General features: G+C 43.3%; 1 protein-coding gene across 1 annotated transcript; it reads left to right on the top strand.

Moving 5' to 3' along the window:
* Positions 1-17647: 17647 nt before the first annotated feature.
* Positions 17648-20074, top strand: LOC114113140 (beta-galactoside alpha-2,6-sialyltransferase 1). Its single transcript, XM_027964830.3, has 2 exons — positions 17648-17798; positions 19276-20074. The coding sequence occupies exons 1-2, from the start codon at positions 17648-17650 to the stop codon at positions 19893-19895; spliced, it is 771 nt and encodes a 256-aa protein (XP_027820631.3). The 3' UTR covers positions 19896-20074.
* Positions 20075-21094: the final 1020 nt, after the last annotated feature.

Below are 21094 nucleotides of genomic sequence, written 5' to 3'. Positions count from 1 at the left end.
GCTTACCAGGCTCCTCCATCCATGGGATTTTCCAGGCAAGAGTACTATCATATGACCCAACAATTTCAATACGGGCATATGCCCTGAGAAAACCATAATTGAAAAAGACACATGTACTGCAATGTTCATTGCAGCACTCTTTACAATAGCAAGGACATGGAAGCAATCTAGATGTCCATCGACAGATGAATGGATAAAGTGTGGCACATATTCGCAATGGAATATTGTTGTTGTTCAGTCACTCAGTCATGTATGACTCTTTGCGACCACATGGACTACAGTACCCCAGGCTTCCCTGTCCTTCACTATCCCAGGATTTGCTCAAACTCATGTCCATTGAGTTGATGATGCCATCCAATCATCTTATCCTCTGTCACCCCCTTCTCTTCCTGCCCTCAATCTTTTGATGAGGGTCCTTCCCAATGAGTCGGCTCTTGGCATCAGGTGGCCAAAGTGTTGGAGTTTCAGCAACAGTCCTTCCAGTGAATATTCAGGGTTGATTTCCTATAGGATTGACTGGTTGGATCTCCTTGTTGTCCAAGGGGCTCTCAAGAGTCTTCTCCAACACCACAGTTCAAAAGTATCAGTTCTTTGGTACTCAGCCTATGTTATGGTCCAACTCTCACATCCATACATGACTACTGGAAAAACCATAGCTTTAATACACAGACCTTTGTTGGAAAAATTATGGCTCTGCTATTTAATATGCTGTGTAGGTTTTTCACAGTTTTTCTTCCAAGGAGCAAGCATCTTTCAGTTTAATGGCTCCAGTAACCATCCACAGTGATTTTGGAGCCCAGGAAAATAAAGTCTGTCACTGTTTCAATTTTTTCCCATCTATTTGCCATGAAGTGATGGAACCAGAATATTATTCAGCCAAAAAAGGATTTGAATCAGTGCTAATGAGATGTATGAACCTAGAGCCTATTATATAGAGTGAGTGAAAGTGTTAGTCGATCAGTCGTATCTGACTCTTTGCAACCCCATGGACTGTAGTCCACCAGGCTCCTCTGTTCATGGAATTCTGCAGGCAGAATATTGGAATGGGTTGCCATTTCCTTCACCAGGGGATCTTCCCAATCCAGGTATCAAACTTGGGTCTCCTGCATTACAGCAGATTGTTTGTCGTCTGAGCCACCAGAGTGAAGTAAATCAGAAAGAGAAAAACAAATATCATATATTAATGCATACGTAAGGAGATCCAACCAGTCCATTCTGAAGGAGATCAGCCCTGCAATTTCTTTGGAAGGAATGATGCTAAAGCTGAAACTCCAGTACTTTGGCCACTTCATGCAAAGAGTTGACTCATTGGAAAAGACTATGATGCTGGGAGAGATTGGGGGCAGGAGGAGAAGGGGACAACAGAGGATGAGATGGCTGGATGGCATCACTGACTCGATGGACATGAATCTGAGTTAACTCCAGGAGTTGGTGATGGACAGGGAGACCTGGAGTGCTGCGATTCATGGGGTCACAAAGAGTCGGACACGATTGAGTCACTGAACTGAACTGATGGAATCTAGGGAGAAGGCAATGGTACCCCATTCCAGTACTCTTGCCTGGAAAATCCCATGGACGGAGGAGCCTGGTAAGCTGCAGTCTGTGGGGTCACTAAGAGTCGGACATGACTAAGCGACTTCACTTTCACTTTTCACTTTCATGCATTGGGAAAGGAAATGGCAACCCACTCCAGTGTTCTTGCCTGGAGAGTCCCAGAGACAGGCGAGCCTGGTGGCCTGCTGTGTATGGTGTCACACAGAGTCAGACAGGACTGAAGAAACTTAACAGCAGCAGCAGCACGGACTCTAGAAAGATGGTACCAATGATCCTATTTGCAGGGTAACATTGGAGACACAGACATGAAGGACAGAACTCATAGACAAGGGGTAAGAGGGTAGGAAGAAGAGAATGGGATGAATGGAGTGATAGCTGGTGGGAATTTGTTGTATGACTCAGGGAACTCAAACCAGGACTCTGTAACAACCTAGAGTGGTGGGATGGGATGGGAGCTGGGAGGGAGGCTAAAGATGGAGGGGATATATGTATACCTATGACTGACCCATGTTGATATATGGCAGAAACCAACATAACATTGCAATTATCCTTCAATTAAAATTAAATAAAATTTTTTTTAGTCAGGGTTATACTTCGCATAGAACTCTTTCCATTAAAACAAAACAGTAACCATACAATAACCTTAACAGCAACCATTAGTAATAAAGACCCTTGCTTGTGTTTGGTCTTTGACCAGTCCTGATATAGGCAGTCTGGAACTTGGATCCTAATGATGATAATGATATGATAGTGAAAACCGAGGTAAATATATTTAGCACTTACATAGCACTGCATTCCAGGAACTGTTCTAAACATTTGAAGCTTTAATTAACATGGTACTCTCAACAACCTCCCAAATTAGGCACCAGGAGTACTGCCATTTTTCAGATAAGGAAACCTAAGGCACAAAATTGTTAACTACTTTGCCCACATCACATAGCAAGTAAGTGGCAGAAGTAATATTAGGACCCAGGCAGGCTGGTCCAGAGTGTGTACATGTACCCACCACTTTTAACTGTTCACACAATGTGAGAAAACAATCCTAAGACGTCCATGGAATAGGATACACATTCACTGACACCCATTACTTACTCGAAGTAACTGAACTCATTTAAGTCAACAGGTCTGTGTAAACCCAGGAACACCACCTGATAAAAACTTGTCTTTTCCTCCTTTTCTGGAAGATTAGGATCATTAAATTCTAGAGACAATGATAGTTTAATTAAAAGGCAACTGTAGTATGAAAATGTTTCATTTGGGAAGAAATTACCACTTATTAGAATGTCCCAGGGGGATCAACCTGGTGATGGCTGATCAGATGTTGGGAAGATGTTATTGTTGTGGACTGCAATTCCTGACTTGAAAACATGAGCAATAGCTCGGTACCCCATTAATTAAAGTACTTGGGGACACTTAATATGGCAGTGGACAGCAGACTTTCAGTTCCTTTCAGTTTATAAGGAAGTGGTAACAAATTCCTGCAGTGGAAAGAATGCTGGGAGACCATGCATGGGGCTGTGGTCAGGCATTGCCTCCCAGGGTAACTGGCCCTCTGCTGGGTGGGCAGTGGCTGTGCAGGACTGGAATTGTACCTGTCCCTGGATGCCTCCCCTACCCCTGGACACCTCCCCTACCCCCACCCCTGTTGGACCAGGCAGGGGTAAAGCTGTAATTTTCACCCCGCTTGAAAACAGACATCATGAGGTCTAACAGTTCAGAGAAGAGACAATACCATGCCCGGAAGGGGACAGAAAGTTACAGATCTCAAGGTCAGCACAGCCCTGTCTTCCTGACACAGAAACTGTGAATGAACATCAGCTGGGCAGGACCGAAGTGGAAACATCTTTAGGGCAAAATTTGTTCTATAAATGGACGTTGCTATCACAGTCATTTTGCCCGCCTTGGCTTCACAAAATCAAGTGATTTAGAGTGCAAGAGAGCTGAAATCATGGCAGCCAGTCCCCTTCTCTCACAAGTGAAAAAAATAAGGTGTGTGGAGGTCAACTTCCTAAGGCAAGAATAAGATATTAGACTGATACCAGCTCTGTCACCTCTGAGCCCTTTAGCTATTAACCAGCATTCCACTGAGCCAACTCGAACCCTGCCTTCCCACCCAGGCAGCTCCAAAGTGTCATATTTGCAGAATCTTTAATAACTGGAACTGAATGGGAAATGTTGTGAAATTATATGTGCAAAACAATCTCAGCTACTGTGTGTGTTTAACCAACATATGACTTCCAAGGAAAGCAAGAAACTGGATAAATGGAAAGGAGAGAGATATTGTAGATTGGTAGAGAAAGGAGAAGCAAGATATTGATTCAGAAATGAGTTGGGTACACAGATAGCAATGGTAAAATGTCTGGAGAGAGTAGACACTTGGATGGAGAGAAACGGATCCCCTGGGAGTAAGGGCAGGCATAGGTGTGAGCCAGATGTGGGTTTATCCCAGCCAGCTCTGCCACCTAGGATAAACTCATAACTCCTGACTCACATTTGTTCACTGGTTTCTTCAGCAAATATTTACTAAGCACCTACTATGAGTAAGTAGGGACTGGAATGCAAAAGTAGGAAGTCAAGAAACACCTGGAGTAACAGGCAAATTTGGCCTTGGAATGTGGAATGAAGCAGGGCAAAGACTAATAGAGTTTTGCCAAGAAAATGCACTGGTCATAGTAAACACCCTCTTCCAAAAACACAAGAGAAGACTCTACACATGGACATCACGAGATGGTCAACACCAAAATCAGACTGATTACATTCTTTGCAGCCAAAGATGGAGAAGCTCTATACAGTCAGCAAAAATAAGACCAGTAGCTGACTGTGGCTCAGATCATGAACTCCTTATTGCCAAATTCAGACTTAAATTGAAGAAAGTAGGGAAAACCACTAGACCATTCAGGTATGAACTAAATCAAATCCCTTATGATTATACAGTTGAAGTGAGAAATAGATTTAAGGGCCTAGATCTGATAGATAGAGTGCCTGATGAACTATGGAATGAGGTTCGTGACACTGTACAGGAGACAGGGATCAAGACCATCCCCATGGAAAAAAAATGCAAAAAAGCAAAATGGCTGTCTGGGGAGGCCTTACAAATAGCTGTGAAAAGAAGCGAAGCAAAAAGCAAAGGAGAAAAGGAAAGATACAAGCATCTGAATGCAGAGTTCCAAAAAATAGCAAGAAGAGATAAGAAAGCCTTCCTCAGTGATCAATGCAAAGAAATAGAAGAAAACAACAGAATGGGAAAGACTAGAAATCTCTTCAAGAAAATTAGAGATACCAAGGGAACATTTCATGCAAAGATGGGCTCGATAAAGGACAGAAATGGTATGGACCTAACAGAAGCTGAAGATATTAAGAAGAGGCGGCAGGAAACTCAGAACTATACAAAAAAGATCTTCACAACCAAGATAATCACGATGGTGTGATCACTCACCTAGAGCCAGACATCCTGGAATGTGAAGTCAAGTGGGCCTTAGAAAGCATCACTACGAACAAAGCTAGTGGAGGTGATGGAATTCCAGTTGAGCTATTTCAAATTGTGAAAGATGATGCTGTGAAAGTGCTGCACTCAATATGCCAGCAAATTTGGAAAACTCAGCAGTGGCCACAGGACTGGAAAAGGTCAGTATTCACTCCAATCCCAAAGAAAGGCAATGCCAAAGAATGCTCAAACTACCGCACAATTGCACTCATCTCACATGCTAGTAAAGTAATGCTCAAAATTATCCAAGACAGGCTTCAGCAATACATGAACCGTGAACTTCCACATGTTCAAGCTGGTTTTAGAAAAGGCAGAGGAACCAGAGATCAAATTGCCAACATCCACTGGATCATCGAAAAAGCAAGAGAGTTCCAGAAAAACATCTATTTCTGCTTTATTGACTATGCCAAAGCCTTTGACTGTGTGGATCACAATAAACTGTAGAAAATTCTTCAAGAGATGGGAATACCAGACCACCTGACCTGCCTCTCAAGATACCTATATGCAGGTCAGGAAGCAATAGTTAGAACTGGACATGGAACCACAGACTGGTTCCAAATAGGAAAAGGAGTACGTCAAGGCTGTATATTGTCACCCTGCTTATTTAACTTATATGCAGAGTACATCATGAGAAACGCTGGGCTGGAAGAAGCACAAGCTGGAATCAAGATTGCCGGGAGAAATATCAATCACCTCAGATATGCAGATGACACCACCCTATGGCAGAAAGTGAAGAGGAACTAAAAAGCCTCTTGATGAAAGTGAAAGTGGAGAGTGAAAAAGTTGGCTTAAGGCTCAACATTAAGAAAACGAAGATCATGGCATCTGGTCCCATCACTTCATGGGAAATAGATGGGGAAACAGTGGAAACAGTGTCAAACTTTTTTTGGGGGGGGGCTCCAAGATCACTGCAGATTGTGACTGCAGCCATGAAATTAAACATGCTTACTCCTTGGAAGAAAAGTTATGACCAACCTAGATAGCATATTCAAAAGCAGAGACATTACTTTGCCAACAAAGGTCCATCTAGTCAAGGCTATGTTTTTTCCAGTGGTCATGTATGGATATGAGAGTTGGACTGTGAAGAAAGCTGAGTACTGAAGAACTGATGCTTTTGAACTATGGTATTGGAAAAGACTCTTGAGAGTCCCTTGGACTGCAAGGAGATCCAACCAGTCCATTCTGAAGGAGATCAACCCTGGGATTTCTTTGGAGGGAATGATGTTTAGGCTGAAACTCCAGTACTCTGGCCACCTCATGCGAAGAGTTGACTCACTGGAAAAGACTGTGATGCTGGGAGGGATTGGGGGCAGGAGGAGAAGGGGACGACAGAGGATGAGATGGTTGGATGGCATCACTTACTCGATGGACGTGAGTCTGAGTGAACTCCGGGAGTTGGTGATGAACAGAGGCCTGGTGTGCTGTGATTATGGGGTTGCAAAGAGTCAGACACAACTGAGCGACTGAACTGAACTGATGAGTAAGTAGGTGGAGGAATAAACTAGGAGATACACAGGTCTACTGTGGATAGACACTGCTGCTGCTGCTGCTAAGTCACTTCATTCATGTCCGACTCTGTGTGACCCCATAGACAGCAGGCCACCAGGCTCCCCCATCCCTGGGATTCTCCAGGCAAGAACACTGGAGTGCGGTGCCATTTCCTTCTCCAATGCATGAAAGATGGATACACACTACTATGTTCAAAATAGATAAACAACAAGGTCCTACTGTATAGTACAGGGAACTGCACTCAGTGTCTTGAAATAACCCAAAATGGAAAAGAATCTGAAAAATAATATAGTATAATATATATTTATAATTGAATCCCTTTGTTGTATGGTGGATTAGTGGTTTAGTTGCTAATTTGTGTCTGACTCTTGCAACCTCATGGATTGTACCCTACCAGGCTCCTCTGTACATAGGACATTTTCAGGCAAGAATACTGGAGTGGGTTGCCATTTCTTTCTCCTTGTTGTACAGGAAAAATTAACATGTTGTAAACTATCTACATTTCAAACTTTAAAAAAAATTTTAAAAAGAACTAGAGGACTAGAGTCTATCAAACTAGCTGTTTCCTCACTAATCAAAATGAAGACAATAATATCTATCTGCAGAGTTATTATAAAGCACATGGCATGCGGCTCACTCATCAAACACAATTGGTAAGAGGTTCCTGTTGCTGTAGGCTGGAACTCTAGATAGGGGTTCAATATAAGAATTCATATTCAGGAAGTAGAGTGAATTCTTACAACATAGAAAATGTCTATTAAAAATCAGAAATGAGGTGAGTCTTTCCCCAGCTCCTCGCAATCCCCTAGTCCCACCCCTGTCACATACACAGGCACAAGCTCACAGTGAAGGACCTTCAAGGACATAATCGGAGCCAGGTAGCAGCAGACAGAAGCACAAAGTTGCCTATTACTCTACACCACTTCCCATCCTGAGTGATCTGGTGCAATCAGTGAGACCAAAGCCTCCATGTCAGGCAGCAAGTAACCCTTTCTAGATGGGCAGCCTTTCATTAGTCAAATCAAATGACGAAGAGGCAGATATTTTCTCTAAAGGAAGAAAAATTGTCAACTGAGAAATAACTGACTATAAACTTCACAGTCAGGCTCAGTGTCTTGGCGCTAAAGCCCAGAATTCAAAGTGTACCTGCATTTTGTTTCTAAAATGGGATGCCACGAGAGTCCTACACAGAGAAGAAGGAAAGGTCTCCAAGGAGGCCATGCTTGGAATCCTTTCAGAACACCCAGGAGTATGAAATGGCTCATCTGAAACTGAAGAACCAACCAATCTGGATGTCAAAGGTTTGGCTGATGAATGAATTGGGAAGAGAAAGAGTCCCCAGGAGGGAAGAGACATTCAAAGAGAATTATAGACTTTCAAAGCTGGAAGGGACTTCAGTCCTCAAAGGGTTGAGGCAACTGAGAAAACCCAAAAAAGCAAAGCACCTTGCCCAGAGGAACCCAACTAGAGAGGACAGTGTCTTAGCTTCAGTTCCCTGGAGAGCAAAGGCTTGGGTGCAGACCATCTGTGCTGGAGGGAATCCAAGGAAACAAGGTCTGCGGAGACTGAGACAGGGAAGGATGAAAGTCAAACAAAGAAGGCATTGTCAAGGTCACTGCTATGGGCAACGGGAGTTCCTAATCCAAAAGGACCCCTCAGCAGTATATACAGTGCCGCTCAGGATTATCTGCCAGAAAGATGAGACAGGAGCCTTGGTCCAGTCACGTCCTTTTCTGAGTAGTAAAGGATTGTCCCTGAAAGTTTTAACGCCTTTGCATATCTGCGCACACCCTGTGCATGACCGAAAAAGCCCTAGGGCAGAAAGCCAAGTCAAGAGGCATCTCCTTAAAGCCAGATACCATCAGCAGAAAGAGAACAAAAGCCTGAACAGAACTGTCCACTCCAGTCATGACTGAACTCAGAGGTGAGGTCAAGAGAATGCAAAGCAAATCACAGTCATTTACCACAGACAGAAAATTTTGAGCTGATCCCAATGCATACTATGTGGATCACAGGTGTGTGACAATGACCTTATGCATCTGACTTAAAAAGCCCATACTCCTATCATAACCATCTAACCAGATACTCAAGGTTCTAACCAGATAGTCAGGGTTTGTTTTTTTTTAATTGGAGTGTATTTGCTTTACAATGTTGTATTAGTTTATGCTATACAGCAAAATGAATCAACTGTATGTATACATATATTCCCTTTTGTTACCACATAGCACTGAGTAGAGTTCCTTATGCTATACGGTAAGTTCTCAATAGTTATCTATTTTATACACAGCAGTGTATATATGTCAATCCCAAGCTCCCAACTCATCCCACCTTCTGCCTCTCTCTTTTTGGTATCCATACATTTGTTCCCCATGTCTGTGTCTCTATTTCTGCTTTGTAAATAAGTTCATATGTACCATTTTTCTAGATTCCACATTGCCGGGGTCCAGCCCTGGTGGATCCAGGGTGATTCGAAGGTGTGGGGGACAGAGTCGGCGTCTTTGGAAAAATACATATTTAATCACAGATATAGAGAGATTAGAAATGGATAGTGTAGTAGGAAGATTAGTGGAGAAAAGGAGGCTGAATAACTTGGATTACATGGAATAGCATCCATGCTCCAGATGGGAATTCAGCCAGAAAAACGGGAGCAAGAAAGAAGCGACATGGGGGAATCAGTCTTTCCGGAAACTGATCCGATTTCTTTATTTTGGGGTTTGCTTATATACCTTTTGTTACACATAGGGATGAATACAGAGTCACGTGGGGGTCAGTAGTCCTGACCTTTATCAAAATCAGGTGCTTCACATAAATGTATAAAAAAAGGTACATCATCTTCTGGCCATGAGTGAGACCTGCTGACATTTTATGATCCTTTCTTTCTGATAACCAAAAACTTATTTCTTCCAAGGGTGTTTTTTCTTAAACCAGGCACCACCCTCCAAATAAAGTTACATTCCTATAGGGTGAGGGTGTAGTGAGTTACAATCAAGAAAGGAATTTATTTAACCCAAGGTTAACATGATTAGTCTTAAAGGTTAATACTTATTTCTCCTATATGCTTTAAGGTTAATACTTATTTTTCCTATATGTTAGTTATATTCATTATAAGGGTAGGGAAAATGGAGATTTAGCAGCAAACATCAGCCCAACAAATGAAAATCCTTTCACCAATGCTCCCCTTAAGATCTATTTAGTCTTAAGATATGATAAAGTTACATTTTTACATAGCAAGGACACAGTGATTTATAACAAAGTACAGTGATCTATTACAAAAGAGAAAATCCATTAGCTCAAAAAGTCTGGTATTGCTAACATCAAAAACTACTGTTTTTCCTTTTCTATATTCCAAATACATTGATTAATATATTCCCAGGTACCTAAGGATATGGAGGCCTGGCGGCAATCATTGACTCAACAAGAAGAAAAAGCCCTATGCTAATTAAGACTCTCAAAATACTCCAAAATTCTCTGTGCTGTTTGTGGTTGAGAGGTAGTAAACAATCATGTGCCTAGTGGCAGGAGTATGGATAATCCTGTCATACAAGCTAGTCTGTCAGCAGAGAGGTTTGACCTGAGACATCCTTGTCCTACCCAGAGCAGGGAATTAGCAGCAATTATTGACACAACAAATGAAAAACCCTTCACCAATATAATTCCTAACCAACCCACTATATTAATAATTTCTAACTCCCCAAAAGAATTTGCCTTTCGTAAGTCTAAAACATCTCATGCCTCTCAGATTGGGAGGCTGTAAACAATCACATGTGGCTGGACTAACCTATACAGGTGGGCTAGATAACCTTCAGAGGAGTCCGTAAGCTGAAACACTCTTGTCACGCCCAAGAATTTTTATTGCCTTGGAGCTGCACGTTTACTCCTTCTCCGAGAGAAAACGGTTATGGGGGAGAGCCCCTGTAAAGTCAGAGGTGTAGGTGAGAGCACAAAACAGACTCTGCTCGGGAACAGGGGGTTTCCTGAGGCTTGATCACGCCTTTGCGTATGCCAAGCCTCGTTCCTCATGACCTTTGCCGTGGGCGGAGCTCCTCACGCTGGCCCCCGGCACCACATATATGTGTTAATTTATGATTCTTTTTCTCTTTCTGACTTCTCTCTGTATGACAGTCTCTAGGTCCATCCACGTCTCTGCAAATGGCACGATTCTGGTCTGCTTTGTGGCTGAGTAATAGTCCACTGTATTAACATATATGTACCACGTCTTCTTTATCCATTACTCCATGGGTGGCAGATACTCAAGGTTTTAACCAGAGACTCAAGATTCTAACCAGAGATTCAAGGTTCTAACCAGAGACTCATTTACATGTTGCCTTGGTCAAAACTGTAAAAATCCACCATGCGGTACCCAAATCTATCTTGAGGTCACAAGGTGATCTTGAATGCTGTTAAAAAGAAACTCTGAGCTCCTTGAAGGCATAGAAATCTTGTGCCCTAACAGGATATTGAACTGGATTTTTCACCTCTAATGCACCCTTCAAGCCAGCTTTGATGTCAATACTTAATAGAGCTCTGAAAGAAAATGGGTCAGTTCTAAAGGAGCTTATAGGCAGCAGACCTCAAAAGCCCAGGATCCGCTACCCTTTTCTTGGTAGGCTGCTCTTACTTCTTTAAGGAAATACCATTGACAAATTAAACGTAAGACCAGTGAAGTGTCTGACAATGTCAAGAAAAAGTGACAGGAGATGCCAAAAGTCTGTCATATCCGTTTGCCAGGGAGCATACTAACAGGCAAACAAGGCCTGCCATTCAATTTCATTGTTCCAGGAAAACTGCCTGGTGCAATGCCATGCTTCACAAACTGAGTCGGGCAAGCTCCCAAGGAACGCAGCTGCAGGCCAGGGGTCTGCAGGATACTCAATAAACACGCATTTCTTACAGGAGCATCTATTCTGCTTAAAGATATCAGCAGTTTTTACAGCTAAAAGGATATGTGATGAAGTAGAATGCCAAATAGATATTAATTTTTAAGAGAAAATGTAGAACTTGAAGAATTTTCAGACTCCTATGGGCAGTTTGGGCAGTAGCCCTCAGGCTCCCTAGGGGTGCAATTTCACTTTCCTCCACACATAGAATAATTCAGATGGAAAGGTTTAAAAAGTACTGGTAAGGGAGAAAGCTCTCAGGATCTAGATAAAATTTTTTTCCTACAGAGTCATTTTGGATGAGTTATTTAACTTTTTCTAAGCCTGTTTCCTCATCTGTTAAATGTGGATAATAATGCCTGTTTCTTGATGTGGTGAGTACTACTCAGCTATAAAGAAATGAAATAATGCCATTTGCAGCATCATACTAAGTGAAGTTAAGTCAGACAGAGAAAGACAAATATCTTATTATACCACTTTTATGTAGAATCTTTAAAAAATGATCCAAATGAACTTATCTACAAAATAGACTCACAGACATAGAAAACAGACTTGTGGTTGCCAAAGGGGAAAATGAGGTGAGATGGTTGGGAGTTTGGGATTAGCAAATGTAAACTATTGAAGAAAGGATAAACAAGGGCCTATTGTATAGAACAGGGAACTCTATTCACTATCTTGTGATAAACTATAATGAAAAAATATGAAAAAGAATGTATGTATACATATATATATGTCATTTTGCTATATAGTAGAAATTAACACATTATAAATCAACCATGCTTCAACAAAACAAATTTAAAAAATAATAACAGTGCCTACTTCTTAGGGTTGTTGAGAAAATTAAATGAGACAGTATGATAAAATAACTAGAATAGTCGATACGTGATAAACACATGTCTATTTCCTCATTGTATAAGATGGAACCAAATGAAAATTCAACTAGACTCAGTTCAGTTCAGTTCAGTCGCTCAGTCGTGTCTGCCTCTTTGCAACCCCATGAATCGCAGCATGCCAGGCCTCCCTGTCCGTCACCAACTCCCAGAGCTTACTCAAACTCATGTCCATTGAGTCAGTGATACCATCCAACCATTGCGTCCTCTGTCATCCCCCTCTCCTCCCACCTTCCATCTTTCCCAGCATCAGGGTCTTTTCCAATGAGTCAGTTCTTCCCATCAGGTGACCAAAGTACTGGAGCTTCAGCTTCAGCATCAGTCCTTCCAATAAATATTCAGGACTCATTTCTTTTAGGATGGACTGGTTGGATCTCCTTGCTGTCCAAGGGACTCTCAAGAGTCTTCTCCAATGTCACTGTTCAAAAGGCATCAGTTCTTCAGCACTCAGCTTTCTTTATAGTCCAACTCTCACATCGATACATGACTACTGGAAAAACCATAGCTTTGACTGCTGCTGCTGCTGCTAAGTCACTTCAGTCATGTCCAACTCTGTGCGACCCCATAGATGGCAGCCCATCAGGCTCCCCCATCCCTGGGACTCTCCAGGCAAGAACACTGGAGTGGGTTGTCATTTCCTTCTCCAATGCATGAAAGTGAAAAGTGAAAGTGAAGTCACTCAGTCGTGTCCGACTCTTTGCGACCCCATGGACTGCAGCCCACCAGACTCCTCCATCCATGGGATTCTGGACCTTAGTTGGCAAAGTAATGTCTCTGCTTTTTAATATGCTGTTTAGGTTGGTCATAACTTTGCCTCCAAGGAATAAGCATCTTTTACTTTCATGGCTGCAGTCACCATCTGCAGTGATTTTGGAGCCCCCCCCAAAAAAATTCTGCCACTGTTTCCTCTGTTTCCCCATCTATTTACCATGAAGTGATAGGACCAGATGCCATTCTTACTTTTCTAAATGTTGAGTTTTAAGCCAACTTTTTCACTCTCCTCTTTCACTTTCATCAAGAGGCTCTTTAGTTCCTCTTCACTTTCTGCCTAAGGGTGGTGTCATCTGCATATCTAAGGTTATTGATATTTCTCCCGGCAACCTTGATTCCAGCCTGTGCTTCATCCAGCCCAGCGTTTCTCATGATGTACTCTGCATATAAGTTAAATAAGCAGGGTGACAATATACAGCCTTGATGTACTTCTTTCCCTATTTGGAACCAGTTTGTTGTTCCATGTCCAGTTTTAACTGTTGCTTCTTGACCTGCATAGAAATATCTCAAGAGGCAGGTCAGGGGGTCTGGTATTTCCATCTCCTGAAGAATTTTCCAGTTTGTTGTGATCCACACAGTCAAAGGCTTTGGCATTGTCAATAAAGCAGAAATAGATGTTTTCTGGAACTCTCTTGCTTTTTCGATGATCCAGCGGATGTTGGCAATTTGATCTCTGGTTCTTCTGCCTTGTCTAAATCCAACTTGAACATCTGGAAGTTCATGGTTCACATATTGCTGAAGCCTGGCTTGGAGAATTTTGAGCATTACTTTACTAGCATGTGAGATGAGTACAATTGTGCGGTAGTTTGAGCATTCTTTGGCATTGCCTTTCTTTGGGATTGGAAGGAAAACTGATCTTTTCCAGTCCTGCGGCCACTGCTAAGTTTTCCAAATTTGCTGGCATATTGAGTGCAGCACTTTCACAGCATCATCTTTCAGGATTTGAAATAGTTCAACTGGAATTCCATCACCTCCACTAGCTTTGTCCATAGTGATGCTTCCTAAGGCCCACTTGACTTTGCATTCCAGGATGTCTGGCTCTAGGTTGGTGATTACACCATCGTCTTTATCTGGGTCATGAAGATCTTTTTTATATAGTTCTGTGTATTCTTGCCACCTCTTCTTAATATCTTCAGCTTCTGTTAGGTCCAGACCATTTCTGTCCTTTATTGGGCCCATCTTTGCATGAAATGTTCCCTTGGTATCTCATTTTCTTGAAGAGATCTTTAGTCTTTCCCATTCTATTGTTTTCCTCTATTTCTTTGCACTGACCACTGAGGAAGGCTTTTGTATGTCTCCTTGCTATTCTTTGGATCTCTGCATTCTAATGGGTATATCTTTCCTTTTCTCCTTTGCTTTTTGCTTCTCTTCTTTTCACAGCTATTTGTAAGGCCTCCTCAGACAGCCATTTTTCTTTTTTGCATTTCTTTTTCTTGGAGGCGGTCTTGATCCCTGCCTCCTGTACAATGTTACAAACCTCCATCCATAGTTCTTCAGATACTCTATCAGATCTAATCCCTTAAATCTATTTGTCACTTCCCCTGTATAATCATAAGGGATTTTATTTAGGTCATATCTAAATGGTCTAGTGGTTTCCCCTACTTTCTTCAATTTAGGTCTGAATTTGATGGTCCTCAGAGAAAACCAAATGGCAGCATTTTGATGTTGGATTTCCAGTCTTCAGAACAGTGAGAAAAGTGATTTTTGTTTAAGGCTGTGTTATTCTTTTGTAGCAGACCATGTTGACTAATACACCCAGGTTGCTGAGCCTTAGCTAGACAAGAGCCAGTCACTTTATCTGTGTCACAGCTCTGTGTGATGGATTTTGGAACTGTGTGTCCAGGTAAGACATCTCAGTCTGGGACATAGATAAGGGTACAGCTAGAGAGGCGGGCCCTGGGCATTCAGAGGGGACTCTGGGCTGGTCTTTCCCAATGTGCATAACTGTGAGGTGAGGAGAGGTGGACAGTTCTACCTACAATTTTGCCTTTGCCCCTTATCAAAATGAAATTCTCATCATGTGTTTAAGAAACATAATTTTCATGTCAAATGTGAGCACACATCAAAGTTTTACAAAACTGATCATTGGAGAATCCAGCAGAAGGGCACCCCACAGAGCTTTGTGGACGTGAGTTATATCTAGTAATACTTGATGCAATAAAAATTAAGGGTTTTTAAAATACTATTTTAAATAATAATAATAAGCCCATTATGTGTTCATGCTCAGTTGCTAAGTCATGTCTGCCTCTTTGCAACCCCCATGGACTGTAGCCCACCAGGTTTCTCTCTCCATGGGATTTTTCACACAAGAATACTGGAGCGGGTGCCATTTCCTCCTCCAGGGGATCTTCCCAACCCAGGAATTGAACCCGTGTCTCCTGTGTCTCCTGAATTGGCAAGAAGATTCTTTACCAGTGAACCACCTGGGAAACCAATAAACCCACTATTCAGTTCAGTTCAGTTCAGTTCAGTCACTCAGTCATGTCCAACTCTTTGCAATCCCATGAATTGCAGCACACCAGGCCTCCCTGTCCATCATCAACTACCGGAGTTCACTCAAACTGATGTCCATTGAGTCAGTGATGCCATCCAGCCATCTCATCCTCTGTCGTCCCCTTCTCCTCTTGCCCTCAATCCCTCCCAGCATCAGAGTCTTTTCCAATGAGTCAACTCTTTGCATGAGGTGGCCAAAGTACTGGAGTTTCAGCTTTAGCATCATTCCTTCCAAAGAACACCCAGGGCTGATCTCCTTCAGAATGGACTGGTTGGATCTCCTTGCAGTCCAAGGGACTCTCAAGAGTCTTCTTCAACACCACAGTTCAAAAGCATCGATTCTTTGGCACTCAGCTTTCTTCACAGTCCAACTCAGACATCCATACATGACTACTGGAAAAACCATAGCCTCGACTAGACAGACCTTTGTTGGCAAGGTAATGTCTCTGCTTTTGAATATGCTGTCTAGGTTGCTCATAACTTTTCTTCCAAGGAGTAAGCGTCTTTTAATTTCATGGCTGCAATAGATTAATGTAAACTTTAAATAGCATACTTTTGTAAAAAACAACTATATTTTCCAACAAAAAAATATTTTTTAGTAAGAAAAGTGGGTATGTTTTACATCTTGGTAAATTTTCTTTGAAGTCTGTCTTAATAGAACACAGTTGGATTCTCATATCTGCTTCTACATTCAATCTGTTACCGTATGTCATTTTGGTTGAGTGGTCAAAGGAAATTCAACCTCACCCAGATATGCTGTCATAACAGGGAGGAGGAGTATTTTAATAACCCTTCTAGATCATTCTGGATCATTTTCTTTGACACTTTATTAAAACTAAACAAATGGTCGTTTCTCCTTGCAAGTGGCAATGAACAATATGAGTCGCTTTTGTTCTGAAATCACATTGAAAACTTTTTATATTGTTACAGTAAGGTCCTTTGGTCTGCCTTATATTTTCAATGGGTATTTTACCCATGCATGAGAAATCATGATTGGTCGTTTAGAAAATGTTAGTTCAGTGAATTCTACAGATCTTCCAAATGCTGGCACACTTCATTATGCTATAACAACAAATTCATTAATATCACCACCAATTTTGTCAGTGAATTTTTTTTTTTTTTTTACTTTGAGTATATGGCAAGAAGTATGCCATGACTAGGGCTATGATTTGTGCTGGTATACAAGCAGTTTTATCCACTGTTGGTTTTGTCCCAGTTGCAAATGTCAATCCAGTAGAAAATACAAATACTATCTTCATGTCATCACAAAAATAGTTTTGAGCTCACAGACACCCTGCATGGGTGTCGGGATCCCCAGGGATTCCCTAACCCACACTTCGGGAAGCGCTTCTCTCCAGCATGATGTTGAAAAGATAAGCTGTCATCTGTTTGACATGTCTCCAAGTTTTAGCTCAAATTTCTTAATGCCTCTGACTTTCTCAAAAATAAACAGATCATTCAACCAGAGTTGGTGTTACTGACCAGGGTCCTTGGCTTCTATAATCAATGGAAACTGATCAGAGGTCAGAGAAGAAATTCAGGCCAGGCTTCACTGGGGTCCCTGCTACAGCAGGGTAGGAGGCAGTGAGAACAAGTGGCAGGTCCCCTCGCTCAGTCGCTCCCCAAGGGGAGGCGAGCTGGTTCCCTATATGGAGTGAGGGTAGGGTTATGTTCAGGGGCTGGGCTGGAGAGATGGCTTAGATGGTCTGCTCACCCCTTAGGCGGCACTGTATGCAGGTGGCATGCCCAGTACCCTGCTTTTCCTCCCAAACCCCTGCTTTTTCTCCTGGCTCCTCAGAAGTGGCCATTGGTCTTTTTAGTCTTTTTTGTCCGTAATTACTTACTGCCCATAATTTGCTACAACTGCACATGCAAGCAGGTATTTTTAGTCCCTTATAATTTATTTGTATTTTGCTGCTCTATGTTTGTCCAGGTGCAAGCACTGCAGCAAAGGGTCCCAGGCCCCAGGTCCCAGCCTGTGTCACCGGAAGCAAGGGAGGGGATAGAAAGATAAATAATGCTGGTGACAGAGGGAGGGTTGCACGGCTGTTATTTCCCGGAAGTACAAAATGTGTACGCAGGACCATTGTGAGGAAGGGACATCATCTCCCAATTTGGCCCTGCAGACTAGAGCGTGTCACCAAAAGCAGGCTTTAAATCAGGGGACTCTCCCTGAAAGCAGAACTGTCTACCCAAAAGCAAGTGAATGTGAGCTCACAAGTTTGTAACTGCAACCCAACGCTCATTTGTCATTAATCAACAAAGTTAATTAGCAGATAATCACTGCCCCTTAGGGTGTGTGCTACTCAATTCTCTCAGCAGATAATTTCAAAACAAAACCAACAACCCAACTCTTTAGAAATTAGTGCAGATGTAGTCTTTTGTCTCCACCCTGTAAATAGCACTGCTGCTGCTAAGTCGCTTCAGTCGTGTCCGACTCTGTGCGACCCCATAGATGGCAGCCCACCAGGCTCCCCCATCCCTGGGATTCTCCAGGCAAGAATACTGGAGTGGGTTGCCATTTCCTTCTCCAATTCATTAAAGAGAAAAGTGAAAGTGAAGTCGCTCAGTCGTGTCTGACTCTTAGCGACCCCATGGACTGCAGCCTACCAGGCTCCTCCATCCACTCCATTTTCTAGGCAAGAGTACTAGAGTGGGGTGCCATTGCCTTCTCCGTAAATAGCACACTGATGTTTTTTTCCTTCAGGATGTCTCAGCCCCTGTCAGCTCCTGGTGCCCTATTGCCTAGATGGAGTGCATGGAGTGGGTGGGGTGAAGCAGGGCGGTAGGTGCATCAGTCGGCCAATCACTCACCAAGGTTTCCTGCGCCAGAAGATCCAGAGAACAAAACTCTGGGCAAAAAGCGACCTGGCCCACCATTCAAGGTCCAGTAGGAGGGAGGCTTCCGAGAGAGTCACACAATTGAATGAGTAATTACAGACAGATTGAGTGCCCTGAAGGAAAGGAAGGTGGCACCATGAGAATACATTTTTTTTTAAATAATGAGTGAGGGATAGAATGGGAGAATGGAATTAGCAGATGCAAACTTTTATATATAGAATGGATGCACAACAAGGTCCTCTGTAGAGTACAGGAAAATATATTCAATGTCCTGTGATAAACCATACTGGAAAAGAATACATTAAAAAAAGAATGTATTACATATATATGTATAACTGAATCACTTTTCTGTACAACAGAAATTAACCCAACATTATAAATCAACTGTACTTCCATAAAATACATGAACTAAATAATAAAAAGTAATGTGTTTTTGAAACAAGAAGACAGGGAGAAAGAATGCTGTGAGCAGGTGTGGATGTGAGATGGTGGGAAAGTCAGAAGAATTCACTTTCGTCTGTGAAGAGGCAAGATGCTCTCCTCAAATTGGCCAGGGTAGAGGGCTGTTTTGGGGAGAGTACATTGTTCTGAGAAACTTGGTGAATCTCTGAGATCAACAGTCAAAAATTTTTTGTGAACAAAGGGAACCAGCAGCCTACCGGCTGGGGCGCAGAGCGGGCGGAGCAACCGCAGCTTCGGCGGCTAAGAGCGCAGCGAGCAGTGTAGAGTGAATTGTGCTGAGATCTGCAGAGAGCAGCCCAGAGAGAAGCAGTGAAGTTGTAGACTGCAGCGGAAATGAACTGGCCCACGTGAGCCTGCCCAAGCCCTGGGGCAAGGCCTGTGTCCCATTGCTGAGATGATCACGATGCAGTCCTGAGGTTTAATGGGGCACCCACGGTCAAATTCCAACAAGACGTGGGCACGAAAACCACCATTCGTCTGGTAAACTCTCAGTTGGTCACCACAGAAGCGGGATTCCTCAAAGACAGTTTGTACAATGAAGGAATCCTAATTGTGTGGGACCCATCTGTTTACCATTCAGATATCCCAAAGTGGTACAGAAATCCCGACTACAGTTTCTTCAATAACTTCAAGAGCTATCGTAAGCTGCATCCTGATCAGCCCTTTTACATCCTCAAGCCCCAGATGCCTTGGGAGCTGTGGGACATCATTCAAGAAATCTCCTCAGAGCTGATCCAGCCAAATCCTCCATCCTCTGGGATGCTCGGCATTGCCATTATGATGTCACTGTGTGACCAAGTGGATATTTATGAGTTCCTCCCATCCAAGCGCAAGACTGATGTGTGCTACTACTATCAGAGGTATTTCGACAGTGCCTGCACAATGGGCGCCTACCACCCACTCCTCTTTGAGAAGAACATGGTGAAGCACCTCAACCTCGGCACAGATGAGGACATCTACCTGCTTGGAAAAGCTACACTGCCTGGCTTCCGGACAATTCGCTGCGGAGCATAAGCTCCCCAGCCAGGCCCCCTTACCCTTCCCCATCAGCCGGTCTTCTGGCCACCCCAGGCCTGGGAAGGAAGACTGTGTGCCTGAATAATCACAGCCCACACTTCAGGCAGCAAGAGCCCTGGGACTTCAGAAACTCAAGGGCAGGGCCCCCAGCCCAGCCTGCCCTGTTGTCATGGTGGGGTGTGAACCCAGAGCCTCCTGTCTCACTCATGTATACCTGTTTAGCATTCCCTCCAGAGAGGGTCCTCCTGCCCCCAACCTAGGTAAATGCAAGATCCACCTTTCCCACCAGGGCTGCCAAAACTGATTTGCTTTCCCCACCAGAATGATGTTGTTATTGCGAACCAGGGAAACAGGAAAAAAGGTAGTCTTTATCCTTACGGAGAAGGCGATGGCACCCCACTCCAGTACTCCTGCCTGGAAAATCCCATGGGCGGAGGAACCTGGTAGGCTGCAGTCCATGGGGTCATGAAGAGTCAGACACGACTGAGCGACTTCACTTTCACTTTCACATTCATGCACTGGAGAAGGAAATGGCAACCCACTCCAGTGTTCTTGCCTGGAGAATCCCAGGAACAGGGGAGCCTGGTGGGCTGCCGTCTATGGAGTCACACAGAGTCGGACACGACTGAAGCGACTTAGCAGCAGTAGCAGCAGCAGCTCCATCTTCAAGTTGCATATAGATCAGTGTGAGGGACCAGATGGATTCAGTGTGCTTGATGCACAGGGGCTTGTGGGTATGGGCTTGCTGTGTGGCTGTTTTTGCACCCAGGAGGGACCACACTCTTCCCGTGTCAGTGGGTCATAGAGGGCTTCATGGAGCTGGGGGCTGTGAAGTGGATTTTAGAAGAGAAGAAACATGTCAAGCAGATTTTGTCTAAGTCATCTGAGATGTGTTTTCCTATCTGCCTTTATTGCCTGTATTTAAGATCTGCCTGAGTTTACAGGCTCAAGGTACTTTTTGAGGAAACCCCCTCATGTCTGCGGCATCAACTGAAGCTCCATACAGATACCAGGCAAGCCAGATGCCAAAACCCTGATTTCCCTAGGCTCGCCTGGCCTGAGCCTAGCCTAGCCTACCAGCTGGGTGTGCACAGTCTATCCAAGTCTTCCTTTTTGATGCCCACCCCCAAACCTCCTCCTGCCACCCTGTTTTTCCCTTTAATCTTCCCGCTCCCAAATTACTTTCAAGCATTTTC

This window comes from Ovis aries, chromosome 2 (genome assembly GCF_016772045.2).
Source record: "Ovis aries strain OAR_USU_Benz2616 breed Rambouillet chromosome 2, ARS-UI_Ramb_v3.0, whole genome shotgun sequence".
In the NCBI taxonomy this organism is placed as follows: domain Eukaryota; kingdom Metazoa; phylum Chordata; class Mammalia; order Artiodactyla; family Bovidae; genus Ovis; species Ovis aries.
The sequence above is the reverse complement of the archived record's forward strand: the minus strand, read 5'-3'. Positions and strand labels throughout refer to the sequence as shown.

Excerpts from the sequence above, each read along its gene's own strand:
- LOC114113140 (XM_027964830.3), top strand. The coding sequence starts at position 17,648 with ATGTGTACGCAGGACCATTGTGAGGAAGGGACATCATCTCCCAATTTG. Across the intron at positions 17,799-19,275 it reads AAGTGAATGTGAGCTCACAA|ATGATCACGATGCAGTCCTG; the intron begins GTTTGTAACTGC and ends CCCATTGCTGAG.